This window comes from Mesoplodon mirus (assembly GCF_964341445.2).
Source record: "Mesoplodon mirus genome assembly, chromosome: 10".
NCBI classification, from domain to species: domain Eukaryota; kingdom Metazoa; phylum Chordata; class Mammalia; order Artiodactyla; family Ziphiidae; genus Mesoplodon; species Mesoplodon mirus.
The window spans coordinates 34,431,510-34,452,654 of NC_138986.1; the positions used below are offsets into that span (position 1 = coordinate 34,431,510).

At 36.1% G+C, this 21,145-nt stretch overlaps 1 protein-coding gene across 4 annotated transcripts in view; it reads left to right on the top strand.

The window, feature by feature from the left end:
• PTPRK (protein tyrosine phosphatase receptor type K) overlaps positions 1-21,055 on the top strand; it is a 572,360-nt gene extending 551,305 nt beyond the window's left edge. For all 4 annotated transcript variants that reach the window (XM_082633381.1, XM_082633383.1, XM_082633382.1 and 1 more), the window contains 10 exons: positions 60-176; positions 4,682-4,836; positions 7,582-7,717; positions 7,909-8,058; positions 8,932-9,105; positions 12,006-12,137; positions 12,278-12,403; positions 15,249-15,412; positions 15,945-16,080; positions 19,568-21,055. In XM_082633381.1, the coding sequence (XP_082489507.1) occupies positions 60-176; positions 4,682-4,836; positions 7,582-7,717; positions 7,909-8,058; positions 8,932-9,105; positions 12,006-12,137; positions 12,278-12,403; positions 15,249-15,412; positions 15,945-16,080; positions 19,568-19,621 (1,344 nt within the window). In that variant the 3' untranslated portion in view covers positions 19,622-21,055. The remainder of the gene's footprint in view (positions 1-59; positions 177-4,681; positions 4,837-7,581; positions 7,718-7,908; positions 8,059-8,931; positions 9,106-12,005; positions 12,138-12,277; positions 12,404-15,248; positions 15,413-15,944; positions 16,081-19,567) is intronic.
• The last annotated feature ends 90 nt before the right edge of the window (positions 21,056-21,145 follow it).

Here is a 21,145-nt window from a genome sequence, read left to right on the forward strand (position 1 = left end):
ATCTTGGTTAATGTGTATTATATACTCAGGTTCACCTATATATACTTTTTGTTGTTTAGGTTAAGTGCTATAAGTATTGGCCTGATGATACTGAAGTTTATGGTGACTTCAAAGTAACTTGTGTAGAAATGGAACCACTTGCTGAATATGTAGTCAGGACATTCACCCTGGAAAGGGTAAGTACCCTAAAGTTCTACAAAAATATGTATATTGAAACTGTTTTTTTTTTTTTTCTTAAAATCCATGTTAAGATTTGTCTTGATAATGCTATCAAATCTATTCATTCATTCATTCCACAGATATTTATTTGAGAGCATAACATGTGCCGGGCATGTTTCTAAATCTTGCGACATATATTAAATCCCTGCTCTGTGGAGCTTATAGTCTGTTGAGGGGAGAAAGACATTAAAAATTAACAAATAAACAAATACATCATATACTTTGAAAAGTACCATGGAGAAAAATAATGTTGGGAATAGAAGTAGGGAAAATTGCTGAGGTAGAGGAAGGAATGGCCTACAGTTTTAACAGAATGATCAGGAAAGGAGTTGTTGAGAAAGTAACATGAGTAAAGGCTTGAAGGAAATGAGGGAGTGAGTGATATAACTATTATATATCCCAGGGAAGGATTATATCCCAGGGAAGTTGTCCCAGGCAGAATATTCCTGATGGAGGGAAGAGTCATTTCAGAGACCTAAAGGCATGTTATTCCTGTCACCATGAGAAACAGCCAGGAGTCTAGGGTATTCAGAGATGGGTAAGTGAAGGGGAAAGAAATATGAGATAAAGTCAGAGAAATAACAGAGCCAGATAAGTGAGCCCTTATGAGCTACTATGATGATTTTAGTTTGTATTAAAGGTAAAAGTAGCCAGCCATTGGAGGGTTTAAGCCCAGGAGTAACATGATCTGACTTTTTTTTAACAGGATCAGAAAGACTGAAGCAGAGTGAGCAGTGTAAGTAGACTGAAGTAAGACGTAGGAACAATAACATACATTGTTGCAGAAAAGTTTAATAAATTTGACCACACAAAAGTGTAAAATTATCTGTATCAAAAAATTTTTAATTAAAAGATGCACACACAACAAAAAAAACTGTGATTATTTAATATTCTTAATTCATAGCATTAATATAAATAGAAAGGAAACAATAGAATCCCCCCAGAAAAAGCAACTGCTAAGCTGCCTATTGAAAATGTTTAACCTCATGATATACCATTTTGTACTTTCAAATCAGCCAGAACTTTTAAAAAAAGAATCATAATCCTCATTGATTTTAAGGATATGGTGAGACAGATATTTTCATATGTAGCTGATCGTACTTAAATTGACATAAACCCTCGGTAAATCAGTAAAGCAGTGTATCTACAGAACTTTAAAATATTGATGTCCTTTGACCAAGAAACTTACCTTCTATGAATCTATCCTAAAAAAGTTATTTAAAATACAATGACTCATATATAGTCATAGAAAATTATAGATAACCATAACTGTCCACAATAGATAGTTAAATTATACATCTATGATCTGGAAATACCAGATCATACATCTTTACAGATGATATTTATAAGTAATTTTACCATCATAAAAAATAATTAGGGGAAATATTAAATGGAAAGTACCATCATACAGGACAACATAATTATGATGATCACAACTATAAAGTATGTATAAAAATTTCCTAGACAAATCAAGTAGAAAAAAATAAGCAAAGATATAGGAGATTTCAAGAAAAGAACCATCAAGCATGATTTAATGAATAGCTAGATCCCATTATTATGGAAAGAGAGAATTTGGAATGTACATTCTTCTTGTAAGTTCATTAAAGTTTTATAAAAAATCAATCATGTACTTAGTTATAAAGGAAATCTGAATATATAACAGAAATTCAAGACGTTTCCAAAATCCAATGGAAAATAAAAACAAATCATTGACCAATGATCCCCCAAATTAGGCTCAGAAATCACCAAAGCCTCTTTTGAATAATCTTTGAACTATAGCCTTAAAACTAAAATTATTTTGTAAAGATAAACAATTTCACGTCAAAATTTCCCACAAGTTATCTTATGAGAAAAATATATACTCAAAAATGATTTCTATTTTGAAAGGCAGTCTAAAATCTTGTGAAAATTCATAAAATTAGAAAATCAGGAAAAAAGTCAATAAAACAAAGGAAAAATTAAATATAAAACCAAAACACAAACAGAAAAGAATAAATTTAATCAAAGAGCTATTTCCTTGAAAAGAGGAATAAAGTAACTAAACCACTTGTCAATTCCAAATGAAGAACAATCAAAACAAAATATGCAACATTAGACAACACAAATGGTGTATAACTACAGTTACAGTGCTATTAGGAAAATTATAAAAAATAGTACGTGTGAACTTGGAGACAGATTTTAGTCTAGGTACACTGATATTCTAGCAAATAATAATTTCCAAAATTTGACTCAAAGAGAGTTAGGAATCTGAACAGATAGTAAAAGAAAATAGAATGAGTGTTAAAATTTGCCATTAAAATTGTATTATGGTTTCATAATTGAGGTTTCTTTAACCTTTAAAGAATAACTAATGAATAGCTAATGCCTAAGTTAATCAAACTATTTAGGCCATAGAAAATCATTAAAACCAACTAAATGTATTTTAAAGACTAGCATAACTGTGATAACAGAACCACATAGAAATAGGACTCTCTCAAGCTCTTCTCTCTGTCTCTCTCTCTTTTTCAGTCTCTCTCTCCCTTTCTCAGGTATGTACACACACATACATTGCAGACCAATTTCATTCAAGAACATGTTGAAAATTTGAATCCAGCAGTGAATTAAGAAAAGATCACAACATGATCTTTCATGATTGTTTTTTAAGAATGCAAGGATTTTACAACTGTGGTAGGAAATCGAGCAGGATATTTCATCATTTCAGTGCATTACAGGAGCAAAACCATATGATTTTATTAATAGATATTGTAATGCACTTAATTTTATTTAAAAGACATTTATAGTCATACTCTAATTATATTAGAAAAATAAGGAGACTTGCTAACATTGTTAACATTGTAACATTATTGGGGTTTTATTTTTAATTTATTTTCTTGTTATTTAGAAAAAACACTGAAAAGAGTGATTTTTTTTTACATCACATATTTGAAAATTACTCAGGAATATTTAAGTAAAATGAACAATAAGGGAACATGCATTGCCAGATATTAAAATTTTCTAAAAAGAGCGAGGTCCTTACAGCAACTCCAGCAAAAGGATCAATGCAGAGGAGATGAAGTGATTGTCTAAAGTCAGATCTTTGAATAATTTATGGCCTTCCTCACTGGAGCTGACTTGAAAAGTAGTTAAGAAAGTGATTTTGTTTGCACAATTCCATGGTGATGTTTATCACTGTCACTATTTTACTTATTTGTTGAGCCCTGCTTTGTGTATGGTATTGTACTAGGAATGGGAAAGAAAAAGAATTATAAGATATGATCACTGGTTTCCAAGGTTTCGGTGGTATTAGTCTGTTTAAGATGGAATCTAGGGCTTCCCTGGTGGCACAGTGGTTGAGAGTCCGCCTGCCGATGCAGGGGACACGGGTTTGTGTCCCGGTCTGGGAGGATCCCACATGCCGCGGAGTGGCTGGGCCCGTGAGCCATGGCTGCTGAGCCTGTGCGTCCGGAGCCTGTGCTCCACAACAGGAGAGGCCACAACAGTGAGAGGCCCGCATACTGCCAAAAAAAAAAAAAAAAAAAAAAAAGATGGAATCTAAAGACAAACTTTCTCAATTTAGTTCATTTATTTCATGCAATTTTCCCACCTTTTCTGAGGAACAAGTGAGACTGAGATTCACAGATATCTCACAGTAGAGTTGGAAATATATGGATCATAGGGAGGTTTGGGGGGCTACAAATGTGGATTCTTAAAAATAAATTATGCAGCATTTGATCTATATTCTCCAAGCACTGCTACTACAATGTACAGGCTTCTTTTAACAAAAAGGAAGGGGGGGGTGGGCAGGAAGGGAAGAGCTTTGAAATGTGTATTGAAAGGGTTCTCTTAAATTAACCCAACAGGAGAGAGACACAACAATGGATGCTTTGCTTCTTTCATTTTGTATTTTTGTTGCCATAAATAATCCTCTGTGTGCTGAATTATTTCACAGAGTTTAGAAAAATAGTCTGCCCAAAGAACAGTTTAGCTGTCTGTATATTTTTACAAACCAATCTAGAGTAGTACTGTTCTGGAAAATCCCTACATGCTATGCTTCAAAACTATTTTCAACATGGATAAGCAAGGCATCAAAATCTCTTTGTGAGGTGAGAAGTAGAAAGTTGCTTTTATACACCACTTGAGAACTCAGTGCATTGGGTCAGTAGGGCAGCATTTTAACTTCCCATTTCTTCCTTTTCCCCTAATCATTTTATGTGTTGTCATTCCGAGTAAGGAACGGACTGTCAAGGTAAATAAAATTTACCCAGACTTATAGAACTGAGCAAGACTTCTAATTTTCTTTCTTTGGCAGTTGTCTGACAATAAAGGTAAGTTCCTAGGCCATGTCAGCACCCTTTTTCAGAAAAAGCATGGTCTTTGATAAATTTCTCATTTTTTTCATTGTCAATCAGGTCTAGTACTTGTGGTTGTCTTTAATGGCTCTATTTTGGTCCTCTTGAAAACACTTCTTTACATGTTTTCACAGAGGGGATACAGTGAGATGCGTGAAGTTAAACAGTTCCATTTCACTGGCTGGCCTGACCATGGAGTACCCTACCATGCTACAGGCCTTCTTTCCTTCATCCGGCGGGTCAAGTTCTCCAACCCTCCCAGCGCTGGCCCCATCGTTGTGCATTGCAGGTAAGTGGTAGTCCAAATGGCATTGACTGTGTGCAGCCAGCTTTTTAAAAATATCCAGACAAGGCTTGTAAGCACAAAAACTAAGGCATACTGATAACAGGCGTCCCCACCCCCTGGGCGGGTACTGGGCCGCAGGGCGAAAGGTGAGCGGCGGGAGAGAGAGAGAGAGAGAGGGAGAGCGAAGCTTCATCTGGAGCTCCCCATTGCTCCCCAGTGCTCGCGTTACTGCCTGAACCATCCCCCTACCCACCCCCAACCCCCGAACCCTGGCTGTGGAAAAATTGTCTTCCACAAAACCGGTCCCTGGTGCCAAAAATGTTGGGGACCGCTGGCTTACAAGGTTTCAGCTTTCATGTATTACAGATAAGGTAAAACAGTAATAAAATAAAAGTTAACTCTAAGGAAGATATAAAATAGAACCTTCAGAAATAAATATATTCATCGTAATGTGTGTAGTATTGTCTATAATTGCGAGTGTAGAAACTCTGCCTTTTAGTGGCACCATCTGTGTGTGTGTTGTGGTGGTTTGTTTTTTTTTTTAATCACTTTTGCAAATCCCATATTATATTATGGAATGGTAGGTAAAGATAGAGATTTCTTGCCTATCTAGTAAATTCCCAATAGAATCCTAGCTTTTAAAACTAAATTTGGTAAAAATAAAATACAGTGTATGTGTGTGGAAAAAAAAAAGATAATAATTCCATCATTGCTAAAAGAGTTTTCTCATACCCTTTCCAGCTTATTGTCCTTCCCACATAGAGGCAACCATTATTCTGATTTCTATCACCACAGACTTGCTTTGCCAGGCCTTGAACTTCACATATATAGAATCATACTTATGTCTTCTTTGCGTCTGACTTCTTTTGATCAACTTAATGTTTTCGAGATTCATCCAGTGTGTTGCTTTTATCAGTAGTTTATTTCCTTTTACTGCTAAATAATATTCTATTTTATGGACATATATCACAATTTGTTTATCCATTTGCCTGTTGATGAATATTGGCTTTGGTGCCAATTTTTGGTTAGTATGAATAAAGCTTCTAAGAATAAAAAAAACTAAATTTGAGGCATACAGAGTTATTAAATGGTTTAAATTGCAAGAATTTGTGCTGTAAAACAGCTACTTAAGATTTTTTTTAAAGCCATCCATCAGAGAACCTTGAAGACTACATCAGTAAAATCCAGCAAATATATGCCAGAAAAATCTGATTATCCAGACTTTCTTCTGATTAGAAACTTCTCTTAAAACAAGCATTCAGAGACACTAAAAGCAAATTACATGGCCTCATTTTGAGATACGAACAGAAAAATATGTACTGAATCTGAAAAGCTTTTCCTAAATGCTGCACACTATTCTCAAATACTATCCCTTCCAAGCTACATAATAGGTTGTGCTTAAGCATTTTTTTTTCTTTCTGAAAATCCAGACTATTCAGTAGTTAAATGACCATGTATAAAAGGGGAAAAATAAAGCACAGAGAATACAATAAAAGTAAGGCGTCCCATTAGGATCAGATACTGTGTACCTTGCAAAAAAAATCTGTTCATTCCTCCTCAAGAAATCTGATGTACTCTTCAATTACTTTCTTGTCTCAAACCCTGGGAACAGTGATTGAGAAGATGGTAGGCAAAAAAAAAAGAAATAGAGATAGCCACAATACCTTTTACTTAAATTTCTTAAATAACAGTAAGCTTAAGAGAAATGACCAAATCTGGACAACAAAGACATAATGTTAATAGTCTCTCTATGCATTTAGAAAATGAGATAAATGGGTTTTCAATTATAGGGTGTCCTGACTTATCATAGAGGTTTACTTTCCTATGAATTGCTTGCTTCAGAAGTGCTCCAAGATTCTCAGATACTCTCTTGAAACAGAAGTGTCATTTTCTACTTACACTTGGGTATCTGAATTTATGGAAAAGAGGAAGCTAACTACAAAGTGAATTTCCTGTAAAAATCCCAACTATATCTTGTTTGCTCCATTGACTTCTATATATAATTGGAGAAGTATTTGTAGAAATATTTCCAGTGGGTAAAATAATCAATAGTGAATTATGATTCAACTACTGAATTAAATACAGTAAGATAGTGGCATCTTTGTGACCTGTTAAGAATTATATTTCATACCTCACAATTCATTTTCGTTTTCTCTTTGGATCACCATTCAAATATTCTTTTTACTGTTGGTCTTCTCCCCATTGATAACCGCCATTTTCTTCCCCACCCTCACTAATAACACTTCCCCTGAATTGTGACTCCTCAGATTTTCCATTTAAAGGTTTTGGAATTAATGTTCTTTTGCCTTGACAAGAGTCTGTCTGACTAAGACAGCATTCCTGCATTTTGCCCGAGTGCCCACAACTATGTGAGTGTGAGTCTCTCAGTCTCAGGTGAAAGTTTAAAGCACAAATCCGCTCCTTGATCAATTCTATGAGCTTGAAATTTATGTAAAGTGAAGACTGTAAGAGAGCTATGGAACTTGAGTGACACATATACATTATTTTCAAAACAGAGTTTGATTTGCAAAGCTTGTATCTTTTCATTCGTTCCAATCCTCAGTTTACACCAAAGTAGATTACTCTACATGAAGTTATTTGTTCATTAATAAGCATTTACATAGTAAGTACAGATTATGTCTTATACTTTGTTAAATCAGTTTGATTCCACTCATTTGAAAATCGGAAGGATCTTTCAATTTTCATAGACATGCTTCCTGTAGTTCTTTAGATCTGTTTATTTTTCAGTGCTGGTGCTGGACGAACTGGTTGTTACATTGTGATTGACATCATGCTGGACATGGCTGAAAGAGAGGGTGTTGTTGACATCTACAACTGTGTCAAAGCCTTAAGATCTCGTCGTATCAATATGGTCCAGACAGAGGTGTGTTGATTGCTGATTAACCTCTAGTGGCTTTTTTATGTTGTTTGCTTTCCAAAATTTAACAAACTAAATACTAGGTGTTTTTCACATAGAATCGATATTAGCTCATCAAGTCATATAGAAAAAATGCTTTGATGAAAGAACATTTATATTAAATATTATGAAATTTTTCCTTTTCTTTCTTTTGATAGGAACAGTACATTTTTATTCATGATGCCATTTTAGAAGCCTGCTTATGTGGAGAAACTGCCATACCTGTCTGTGAATTTAAAGCTGCATATTTTGATATGATTAGAATAGACTCCCAGACAAACTCTTCACATCTCAAAGATGAATTCCAGGTATTTACTATTTCTACAGCCTCTTTTATGAACAACTTATTACAATTTGTTCTGGGCAGTCTTAATTCTTCTAAGAAACATCTTTCAAATCAAATTTATAAACTTTGACCCTATTTTAAGTATAATATAATACCCATCTCTTTCATTATATGTATTATGGAGTCACTTTTGTGTTAATGAGCTCATATCTGCTGTATCTTGAAGGGCAAATGAGTTCAGACTCAGGGAAAAATGTGGGAAAAAGGTATCATAAAAGTCAAATTTAGTGGTAATTTGGGTGTGTTTACAACCTTTTTCCAAATTCAGTCTTATGGATTTTAACCTTCTGTGTTACTCACAATGTGAGATCAAGAACATTAATAATAATAGCTAGAGTTTGTGCTAAATATCATCTCTAAATGTTTTCATTACCCTTAAAACACCCCTAAAGCTATGTGACTGTGAAGTCAAGAATAACTCTAGAAACCTAATACTTTGATGCTTTGCCCAGTGCTCTTTCCAACATGCAATAGCATGTCTTCAAATATGGCATATTAAAATGTTATTACAAATGATAACTTTATGATGGGTCATCATCATGGGCCACTCTGCATTTTCTTTGGTTAGGCAATACATTTTGCAGGTTGCTGTGTTGTTTAGCATCCCTTTCCCTTTTAAGAAGAGGCCCATTGTACAATGTGTGTATTGTTTCTTTGTCACTTCTCTGGCTTCATTAGCTTTAACTACAAAGTCTATCAGCGTGTCATCGTGGCAAATGCCACTGGCTTGCACAAATCCTTCACATTCTACTTGGCCTCCTAAATGCTTGATAGATCTGTGTTATGCTATTAAATGGGTCACTGTCTTTTAACCTGGGTTCCCTTTTCTTTTCAGACCTTGAATTCAGTCACCCCTCGACTACAAGCTGAGGACTGCAGTATAGCTTGCCTGCCAAGGAACCATGACAAGAACCGTTTCATGGACATGCTGCCACCTGACAGATGTCTGCCTTTTTTAATTACAATTGATGGGGAGAGTAGTAACTACATCAATGCTGCTCTTATGGACGTAAGAGACTGCTCTCTTTGTTAGTGTAAAGTGTCATGAAAAGCTGCAAAATTGATGAACACTGGCTAGTTCTCTTTTCAAGAAAATTTAAATGGCCTAAAAAGGAAAATTGGAAACTTTCATTGAAATACGAATTTTTCTTTGGAGAATGATTTTGAATTTCCCTTACAGTGATTCTTAGGCACCATAAATTTTAGACTTGACTATAAGTTTGGCACTTGGTTGTCAATTATTATAAAATTTCTGTACAGGAAATATCTACAGGTGATAGTTTTTATCCTAATTATTTTCAGGAAAGAGAATCATGCTTATCTATTTCGAAGTTTTAAAATCACAGAATGCCATATTCTACTGAAATTGTGTTAGTTTGGAAATTTTTATCTCTGACATTTAATGTTCCAATAATTTATAGCTAACTTGTATGTATGTTATTAATGAATAGAGACTAGATATAAATAACTAAGGAAGGCATGGAAGATATCATGTTAACATATCGATCATAATGAAGGAACTCTCTTACCCCACCCCAATCTTCACACTGTAGATGGTAGAGCATGTACTTAGCATGTTAGCATCCCATAGACAGAACAATATGGAAAGAGAATTTTAAATTAGTCTTTGGTCTCCTTGTTTTGCTTACCTTGGGAAGAAGTAAGAAGGGTTTCAAGTTCAGAATCCTTTTAGTTTATCACCTTCATTCATAAGCATCTCTAGTCTTTGCCCTTTAGGTTATGGAACTGTAGTAAGGAGAAATCAGAAGTCAGGTTTCACTCCTGGGTGACTAATAATGAAGCTTTCTAAGTAATTGCTCCTATTGTATATCCAAAATTAGCTTCTGATAGTAGAGACTTAGAAAAGCCCACATTCCAATTCTAACTTTCACCCAGTTGCTTTGATCTTTTTTATTCTACAGCGCAGAATAGTTTAAAGGCAAGCTCAAGGAGAAAGATGCCACTCCTGCTGTGACCAGAGTCTTGCCTAGTCATTACTCATATCTCCTGAAACCACATTGGATCCTCACTGTACTTTTTCTTCCAAATTTAATTGTCTGGAAAGGCAAACATACTAAATACAGAGAAAACACACAGAACTTTTTGTTTCTGAGCCAGTTTAGATTTGGATGAAAAAAGGCCGTGTGAAAAAGGGAAAAAGAAAATATTAGGAAAGAATACTGATGAGGCATGTGTTTGAGGCATTTTTTGTCTTTGGCATTTCTTTCAAATATTTTCCTAATTTTCAGATTGTTTTCTAGTCAATATGAAGACTGAAGCTTGTATTCTACCTGTTCTTATTCTCTGTTTAATTCCCTGTGATTCAACACAGATATATTTTGTAGTTGAAACTGCCCTGTGGATTTAGTAGTGTGGTTAGGGCTTCAGAAATTTTGGTTCGGTTTGGCTAATAAGAGTGGGCTCACTGGTCAACACTCCCCACTTTCTCCTGCCCTCTACCCACGTCATAAGGGTCATATACCCTACGCCATCCCTGTGAAGAATTAGGAGGTAAGGCCAAGGATCCTGCGATTTCAAAGCCTTAGATGTGCTCTTGCACCTAGAGAGGAAGGGAAAAGGAAATCTTCAGTCTTCTCTCACATCATCTGCTCCTCATCTATCTCCCCTCCCCTGTGACTCAAAAAAGGAATAAAAGCCTTTTAGCCTTCCTTGACTTACTTTCCCATGGAGCAGACGTTTAATTGGAAGGGAAGCTTACTTCTTTCTTCTGATCCTTTCCCGTGAGCTTTCATACTCTCTGTAGGAGGGTACTCACCCCAACTGTGGGTGTGACTTTGTGAGGTCTTAAGGTCATATAGAAGCAGCCGGTGAATTACTATCTCCTCAGATTTATCCTAAAGTCTTCCATGGAGTGAAGCACTATGGTTAGCAGCATTTCCCAAATGGTGATAGGATCTATGAAGTTTAAAGGTCAATTTCTACACTGGTTTAAGACACTTGAAGGACTTAAAGAGTAGTATGATACAAATGAGTTAGGAGATTACTGACAATTTTTATCAGCATTAAAGAAATCCATCTCAGGCAACTGTCTAGTTATATTTTTACAAATCATTATTTTAGTTCATAGAAATATATATTTCTTTTTTAGTGCAGATCATTAGTCTGTAGAATGACAGATTGGCCAGATGAACCTATCCTCTCCTTCTGGAAAGAGATAATGTGCTATGTCCCAATCAAGGGGCATTTGGTAAACAAGGAGACATTCCCTCTTATGTGGGCCCAGGAAATGCATTGGTTTTACTCTTTGGCACTTGAAAAATCTTTAATGATTGAAACCATCATTCTGATCATTGATATACATTAGAAATGCCCAGAAAACTATGGAAAGTGGATTGCCTACAAGATGTGTTGATAATGTCGATATAATATAAAAGCACATGAGTTTGAGGCACACGTGTTTTTCTTATTTGGAGTGGAGGAGAGCCAAACAGTTCCATTCACAGCTGATAGCAGATAGACATAGATAGATACACGGAGACACACACACATGCCAGGGAATTTTATGCCTTTAACCTCTTAGACTTTGGAAGACTGAAACAGCCCAACAGGTACCTCATGAAGGATGTTAGCCTCAAGAAGTTTCTTTTCTTTTTTTTTTTTTTTTGGTATTTGTGCTATATTTACTTTTATCAACAAAATAAAACAAATTCCTGGCTTAAATTACTGCTGAGGCATCAAAGTCATACAACAGATTGACTGATGACTAGTTGCAGTATATTGCAGTGGTCCAAATCTGTTATTCCATGGCTTAAGCAGCAGGCTGGCTCCATCTCCATATGAAGCTGTTGTGTCTTACTGGCCCTGCATTGAAGTGTACTGAATCTGTTTGTACAACTAATTATTCATTTGAAGTTCTTATGTTTCCCCATCTACCTTGTTTTTTCACAGAGCTACAGGCAACCAGCTGCTTTCATCGTCACACAGTACCCTCTGCCAAACACTGTGAAAGACTTCTGGAGATTAGTGTACGATTACGGCTGTACCTCCATTGTGATGTTAAATGAAGTCGACTTGTCCCAGGTTAATGGTTATAGGTTGCTTTTTTGTACTTACGCACAACTTAATAAGGTAGTAATAAAATGGTAAAATCTGCTTTATACTACCCTATTTAGAAAAAATAATGCTTATTTTCTTTTTCTTTCAAAACATTCATCATCTAGGGCTGCCCTCAGTACTGGCCAGAAGAAGGGATGCTACGATATGGCCCTATCCAAGTGGAATGTATGTCTTGTTCAATGGACTGTGATGTGATAAACCGGATTTTTAGGATATGCAATCTAACAAGAGTAAGTCATTAATGATTTTAACTGAGCTGATCCAGAACCAGGTGACCATAATCATGATGGGGTATATTTCCATTCAGACAAAAGAGAGAGTAAAATTAATAAGCTAATAAGCATTATATAATCATTCCCAAAGCTAGTAATCATCTTATGCCTTAGCACTAGAATAAAAATGCATTCTAAAAACAGGAAAGCAGAAATGCTGGAAGCTAGGTTTCCTTGTCAGTTACTAGCCTATTGTATTCTATATGGAAATCTAAATTCAGATTCCTAGGTTCAAGTGAGTTTGATTGTCTGTGCCTGGCCCCTGAGTATAAGTAGACTTATCTCGAGGTTCACTGCATGTTTTATTAGCAGTGATAATCCAACCCAGAAGAGGCATGCAACCGAAAAATAAGAGTATAATACTGATGACAGGAGGAAGTGGTATGTCGGACTAGCCATTATAGAAGGGTTCCATGTCACTATTCCAGTTCTGCTTATAAGAGAGGGCCCCAGGCATGAAGGAAAAGGTAAATCACAGCCATCACTGATTCTCCTCCTACAGCTCATCTACAATTTCATCTTTCTTTTTTTTTTTTTTTTTTTTTGCGGTACGCGGGCCTCTCACTGTTGTGGCCTCCCCCGTTGCGGAGCACAGGCTCCGGACGCACAGGCTCAGCGGCCATGGCTCACGGGCCTAGCCGCTCCGCGGCATGTGGGACCCTCCCGGACCGGGGCATGAACCCATGTCCCCTGCATCGGCAGGCGGACTCTCAACCACTGCGCCACCAGGGAAGCCCTACAATTTCATCTTTCTAAATGTCCCAGCATCTGGCTTTGCCCAAATCTATAGCTAGATCCAGTGCTGCTACCACTGTGCCTTTTCCCAGCAGCTAAGTAGCAACTGTGTCCTTCAGAAGTCTTTCTTTCCTTGACACTTCATGTGTTTTGCCATCAGTGACAAATTGTGTGGGGTCTCTCCTTCAAAAAACCAAAAAGTACTAATAAAAACTGTTTAGATTATATAACCACATAGCAAGCAGAATTTGAAAAGAAAACAGTAGTAACTTCCATGGAATTATGGTCTTTTTAAAGAGCTAGGTTACTCTTTTTTAGAGCAGCAATTCTATGTATATGTCTTGTTTTAAGTGTGTGATTAGAATTGTCATGTTTCAGTGTTTCTCACATCAAAATGGCTATATGTGTTTCTGGTTAATAAGTCTGTTTGTGTATAAGTAGAGAAGAAATTCATATCCAATTCTATTGCTCATTTCAGTGGAGAAAAAAAGGATAACTTCAATCATGTCATAATATTCATGCATATCTTAGATGTTAATTTAAAGGAATCTCATTATGTCTGCACATCTGTTACATTATGGTTCTAGTAATATTTTAGCTGAGAAACCGTAGCTGCTAAACTAAGAAAGTAAGACCTGTCTGTTAATTGAGCTGTTTATATGAAAAACATTCTAGGAATAGGAACTGAAATTTGTGTTACATTTTTTTTTGGTCAGCATATTTATCTTCCTCTATATTTGGTATTCTGGTCCTTATTAGTGCGTGATTTTTCTTTCTGTTCCCATTCTCATTATTTAATATCATTCACCTCACCAAATATTTAGTATGCGCCAACTAGAGGTTGGGTGTTATACTAGGTAGTTCCTTGTCCTACCGAAAGATACATGAGCCCTTGCCATGTGAAGCTTTAGATCTGATGCCTTATGATATGGCTCACTTGTGCATTACAAATTCTTCCTTACATTTTCATATGAAGGTTCAAGGTCTTGATTCATTCATTCAACAATACTGTTCTTCGGAAAGTATTTTGCTAAGTTCTAGGGATAGAGATTTTAAGGGAAAAAGAGATTTTCTTGTCCTTAAAGAATTTGTATTTTATCAGAGAAGACAAGCATTAAACAACTTATAGAATCATTTACAAATAAATGAAATTTTACAGAGAAAAAATACAAAATACAGAGGATTTGGGTGATCTGACATAGCTGGGTGATCAGAGAAGACTTCTTTGAGGCAGTGATATTTAAGTCAAAATTTGAAAAATTTGTAGGAGCTCTTTGGGCATGGGATATCCAGCTACCTTGGTTTACACAGGACAGGGAGGTTTCCTAGAACACATGAATTTTAGTGCAAAGACCAGAAAAGTCCAAGGCAAACCCAAGACAAGTTGATCACTCTGTTTGGGACTGAGAAAAGCAAGCAAGAAGGAGATGTTCAAGGTGAAGGGGAGAGTATGTGCAAAGTTCCCAAGGCAAGAAATGACTTGATAAATAGATTAAGAGAAGGCCAATGTGTCTGGAACTTGAATAGGTTGTTCGAATAAAGGGAAGTTAGAGAAAGAGGTAGAGCCTTATCATATAGGTATTTTTAAGCCATGGCAGCAAATTTGGGTTTTATGCTAAGATCATTTGGAAGTCATTAAATCAGGAAGTGACAAGATCATATTTGCATTTAAAACTAATCATGATGCCTTCAGTAAGAATGGTTTGAAAGGAGATCAAAGTTTGTTCAGGGAGATCAACTAAGAAGTGATTATTATGATTTGTGATTGAGAGTGCAAAGATGTCAGTGGCAATAAAGAGGAGGTGAATTTGAAAGTTATTTAAGAAGTATAAACATAGGAATTGATTATTGGATATGGAGCATGATGGAGAAGCTTGTATAACGGATAATTCTCATGTAACTTAGAGTGTTTCTGCACTGGTATGTACATATTTTGGACTTGAATCAGCTAGATTCAGTCCATTGTCAGTGTCATTTATGTCATGGTGTAAATTGATATGAACCTTTTACTTTTTAGTAAAAATTCTAGCCCCAACTTATTTACATAAAAATACTTTTCCCTCTGCAGCCACAGGAAGGTTATCTGATGGTACAGCAGTTTCAGTATCTAGGATGGGCTTCTCATCGAGAAGTGCCTGGCTCCAAACGGTCATTTTTGAAGCTGATACTGCAGGTGGAAAAATGGCAGGAGGAATGCGAGGACGGGGAGGGCCGAACGATCATCCACTGCCTGTGAGTGTGGCGGCTTGGCTTGGCCATTTGGGGGGCCTTGGTGGTCATTTCCTCATTAGCCTTCACGTTTTCTATGTTAAAGAGTAACCAACTCCCATCTTACAGACCTTGACTAGATATTCTTTTGAAACAATCTTCCTGTTTCTTGATTCTATAATTCACTACTAACTTCAACTTTTGTATTTTTTAAATTGATTATTGTATAGTTATTATATAGTTTAAACTCTTTTGAACACTACTCTGAATAACTTTTCTGATTTACACTGTGTACAAATCTATCAAAATCTCAAAGTATCTAGGTTGCAGCCATCTATGGCTGTAACATGTCCCTAAGTATAAGCTACTGAGTTAATGTCATCCTCAAGGATCTTTCCTTTCTGCTCTCTACACATATATGCACACATGTGAAACAAAATTAAAACACAAAGGGAAAAAATTAAAAAGATAATGTTTTCTTTTCCCAAACATGATTGTGTGACCTATGGTCACCAAAAGCTTCAATCTAAAATGCCTTTGCTTTCTTTGCTTTTAGAAATGGTGGTGGGCGAAGTGGCATGTTCTGTGCTATAGGCATCGTTGTTGAAATGGTGAAACGGCAAAATGTTGTCGACGTGTTCCATGCGGTCAAGACGCTAAGGAACAGCAAGCCAAACATGGTGGAAGCCCCGGTGAGTCACAGTCTTGTACACAGAAGGGAGGGTAGATATTAGTCAATCATATACCTACTTGTTGATTTGACTTGATACACACATAGTGAATCATATGTATAAATGTGTCTTTGTGGGGACTTTCCTGCCTAATTGATGAATTGCCAAGTATCCCTCTTTACCCACATAAACGTAATCACATATTGCCTAAACTGCTCATGATGAAGAAAACTACTTTCATTTAACTTGGGAAATGTATAGGATTTTTGTTTGTTTCTTTTGAGCAATAGATATTTGCTACAGTAAAATTTGTTAAATGGTTCTATAATAAGAAAATCCTGCTATCTAGGTTTTATTCTTGTTTATTTTTATTTCTTAAACAATATTGAGATAACTGGTAAAACATTTTGAGGGATATACTCATAGGTTGCATCTAGCACTTTTTATATCAGTTTTTTCGTTTGTTTCTTTGTTTTTTTAACTTATTTTTGGCTGTGTTGGGTCTTCGTTGCTGCGCACGGGCTTTCTCTAGTTGCAGCAAGTGGGAGCTATTCTTCATCACGGTGCGTGGGCTTCTCATTGCGGTGGCTTCTCTTATTGCAGAGCACAGACTCTAGGCGTGCAGGCTTTAGTAGCTGCAGCATGCAGGCTCAGTAGTTGTGGCTCGCAGGCTCTAGAGCACAGGCTCAGTCGTTGTGGTGCACGGGCTTAGTTGCTCCATGGCATATGGGATCTTCCCGGGCCAGGGATCAAACCTGTGTGCCCTGCATTGGCAGGCAGGTTCTCAGCCACTGTGCCACCAGGGAAGCCCTGCATCTAGCACTTTAGACACCCAGTGTTTGTAAAGGGCAAATGAAATTTATTTTAGTCATTATCTATAATTCTTCATTGCTGGTCAAATTATAATTTTTTAAACTATCTCCATTGACAGTTTTCAGCTTTACCAATTTTAGAACGTAGTTCATGTGATATTATTTGAATTAGCCAGGGCTCACAAAATCACAACACAGATTACAAAATAAGAGCAGGGAGGTAGGTGTATGTAGGAGCTCGTCTGGTTGAAGCTGTATGCAGAGGAAGAAAGTTAAACTTCTCTAGCATATTCGACTTCTAAAGTGATGGCTGTGGGTTACACATATGTGCATGGCAGGATAAGGTCAGGGGCAGCTGTGTAGTTTATGCTCACAGAAAAGTAAACCAGAAAAACCAAGACATCATTGTTGCTTGCCCTACATTTATCAAGATGATCAGATAACAAAAGTGAGCAATTCAATAAACCTTTAAAGTATTTTCACCACTTCCTGCTCATGGATTGTTCACACAAGAGGTGCATTGCTTCCTGAGACAAAATCTGAAGAGTTACATTTATACTGTTGCACTTTGAAGAACGGTCACAGACTTCTTCCCTTCTACAAGTCCTCAAAGCCCCTCTACTGCAGCTCATACCTTAGGTATTGCTGTTGTCCCAATAAGATGATATTGGCTTTGACTGGGGTGTTGGCAATGGAGCTGGAGGAAGGGGGGTATAGATTTGAGGGAATTTTGAGGCAGAACTCTGAGGTCTTTTTACAAAATGGGCGGGTAATGGTTAGGTCTTTACACTGTCTGCTGTCTGAAGAGTTTTTAATGTAAACTCTGCCTCTATCTCTCAGATCAAATCTTCCAAAATCATCAATAAGATCACTTCTGGCCGCAGCATTCAAATCATACTTCCAAATTTAACTCTGATTTCTCACTGTTCCTTAAAAAAAAAGTCTATGATTAAACTCTGCCATTCTAGAACCTTCTTAAAAGTTACTATTTACCTTTACATTCATGTCCCATGAATCCTGACTAAACACCCAATTTGTGTTTAATCAAGGTTAATGATTAGTTCAGTGTGCTGTTGAATTGAACTGATGAGTTTGGTAAGAAAAGTTAGAGAGTAAACCAAATTGCTAGAGACTGATTAAAGAGATGTAACAGTTCCCAAGCACTTTTTGGTTCTTGAGATGCACTTGCCACAGTGGTAGGCTAATTTAAATCACAGCTACTTGATAATTAGGGTAGGATTGACAAAGACCTCTTGGGGAAAGTTTTTATTTCCCTCATTTATTGCTGGAGACACCTGGAAGTTCTCTTTTGAAATAATATGCGTTTTAGATTGTTCTCTAATTCAGCCTGAATTTTACCCACTTGGACTGAATTGGGAAGATTTTAATACATATTGCAAGTAATAATTTGTAATGCAGTCTGAATTTTTCTAAATTCTTCATAATGGAGCGACACACAGATGGACTGAGAGGAAAGGCAGTTTTAACTCAAAAAAGTTTTGTTAACCAAGTTGTCTTAAATAAATAAAGGCAGAAGAAATAAATTTTTCTGGTAAAAATAAGCTCAAAAAAATTTAAGAACCACTAACCATTTTTGAAAAATTTACTTAAATTCCCTGATAGACCAAAAACTGTGTCAAAAATTAAGAATATGGGGCTTCCCTGGTGGCGCAGTTTTTGAGAGTCCGCCTGCCGATGCAGGGGACGTGGGTTTGTGCCCCGGTTCGGGAAGATCCCACGTGCCGCGGAGTGGCTGGACCCGTGAGCCATGGCCGCTGAGCCTGCGCGTCCGGAGCCTGTGCTCCGCAACGGGAGAGGCAGCAACAGTGAGAGGCCCGCGTACCGCAAAAAAAAAAAAAAAAAAAAAAATTAAGATTTTGGATGTTCACGTATGTAAGTCAAATCGTTATGCCATACACCTTAAACATACAGTGTTATATGTCAATTATATCTCAGTAAAACTGGAAGAAGAAATTAAGAATTTGGAATTGTTGAGTGGCAGTCTGAAATGACTGGCTTTTTTTAATACCACTAAGGAAAGTATCTGAAGTGAGGAGAAAAATATTTGCATGTTCACTCTAGGACTATTTATAGTAAAGAAAAACATAAATGCAATATTACAGTCAATCCACATATTAGACTTTTATGAAGTATTAAAAGAGGTGTTAAATAACATAAGAAAAGGATACATAACAATGCTAAACCACAGAAAATAAAATATAAAGTTATATCCCCAAACATAGATAAGCAATTAATATTTATTCTAAAGTATTTATTATTTCAACCATGCATAAAAATGGACTGAATTAACACTAAGATAGTATTTTAAACAGTTGTTTCTGATAACAGATTTATAGAAACTTTTTCTGATTATCTTTTTCTATACTTGGAAATTTTTCTGTACTGATCAGGTATTACTATTATAATCAGATAATACTGAAGATTTTTTTAATTTGATATAAAATATGAGGCAAAGACAACATATCTTTTTACATCAAGTTCCTTTTTCTTAAACAGCAATCATTAGACTCAAATGTAAAATATGCATGCCTAGATGTTAAACTTGTATATAGAAAAAAAATCTGTAATTCTTGAAAAATCTAAATTGAATGCAAGTATTCATTTAATAGCTATTATCCTCCATTCTTCTCCTTTTTCTTAACTTTGCTCCACCCTTTTGTTTTAACATCTTTCAGGAGCAGTACCGTTTCTGCTACGACGTAGCTTTGGAGTACCTGGAGTCATCTTAGTTGGGGGAGACTTCAAAGTGCATCCAAGCAGAGCCCATTCATCTGTTGAGCCAGCAGCTGTTGTACGTGTCACACCTGTGCAGAAAGATTTTAATGTGGGGGGTGGGAGGCTTTTACATTTGAGAGGTAAAAGTATTTTTCTTATGAAGTTGTGTATCTTAATAAAAAGGACTCAGTTTCTATTACTGTATGAAAGCATCAACATTTCGTGCCACATAAATTTTATTTAATAAGAAGCAGATTCAAATGAGAACTTCTCAGTGTTTGTCCAGTGAACATGCAGCCTTTTCTCTCCTGGCTTTGGTAGAGCAGCCACCACATGTTGCATGAATTAATACTTTCTATGTGGCATTTTTCTCCCTTTTTCAGATAAAAGATGTTAAATCTTTCAAGGAGGAAGAAAGAAAAGCTGTGCAAATTCATAGGAAAGTTCAGTTTTTAATATGTTTCAAGTGTAGCAGATCTCTATATAAATATATAAATATATATAACTGGCTTATTTTCCTTTAATGTGCAATGATGGCTGGATCATTTAAAGTTCTTTTTAGAAAACAACATAAGCCAAAGACTCAAGTGTAAATATGTCTATATGGAGAAAGCACATTATATTTATTGGTTACTACATTCCTTTTTTGACGGCTAAACTACTACCACCACACAATCATTTTTTTTTTCTGAAGAAAGCTTTTTCTTTCACTAAAATCAACTGTAAACAATTTTTGTAGATTATTTTTTGTATGTTTAGTGTAAGTAGAGGATAAACTTTTTATTCATAAACCAGGAAGCAATGTTCTTTATAGTGAATCTCTTGTGTACATGCTTGTGAATTAAATTTGTGTAAAACACCTTGGCAATTGGGTCTTTTAATGTAGGACCAAATTTAAACATTTTGCTGAAAATATATAATTTTCCACGATTTCCTTAGGTCAGTAATGGTTTGGTGATCATATATGAGAATTGCACACATTCAAAGGCCTTGCTGATGACTTGCATAATGTTGAACATAACCTTTAAGCATAATTTAAATTTTAAAGGAATTGGTCTTTTCAGCCTATGACCACGCACTGGTCAAGAAATCAAGATGGCAACATTTATGCTTTCAGGGTCAAGTGTTAGCAAACTGTAAACTGTCAAGGTGAACCAGTGTTTCTTCTGATGTGTACATGCACAAGCTTTGGGTTCTGAGCATAGGAAGTGTGAACAAATCGATGCCAGAATCCTGTTTTGTGCATCATCGTGGGATTCTCAAGTGAACCTTTCTAAATGTGGTCTTGTACACATGCTCCATGTAGCTGTAACTTCATATCATCAGCTTGCAGTTTGTTATTGACTAAAGCATTCCAGTATCCTCTTTCTAGATTGCCAGTTCATGACATGGTGCTTATGAAGATTTAATTAAAGTAAGAGTGAAATAAAATTTTTATAATTACAACACTTATTGTTTGCACATCATTTTCTCCCCTTAATTTTCATACCTTCACTCCAAAATAAATACCTTATCCTCATTGATACAAGTAGACCACA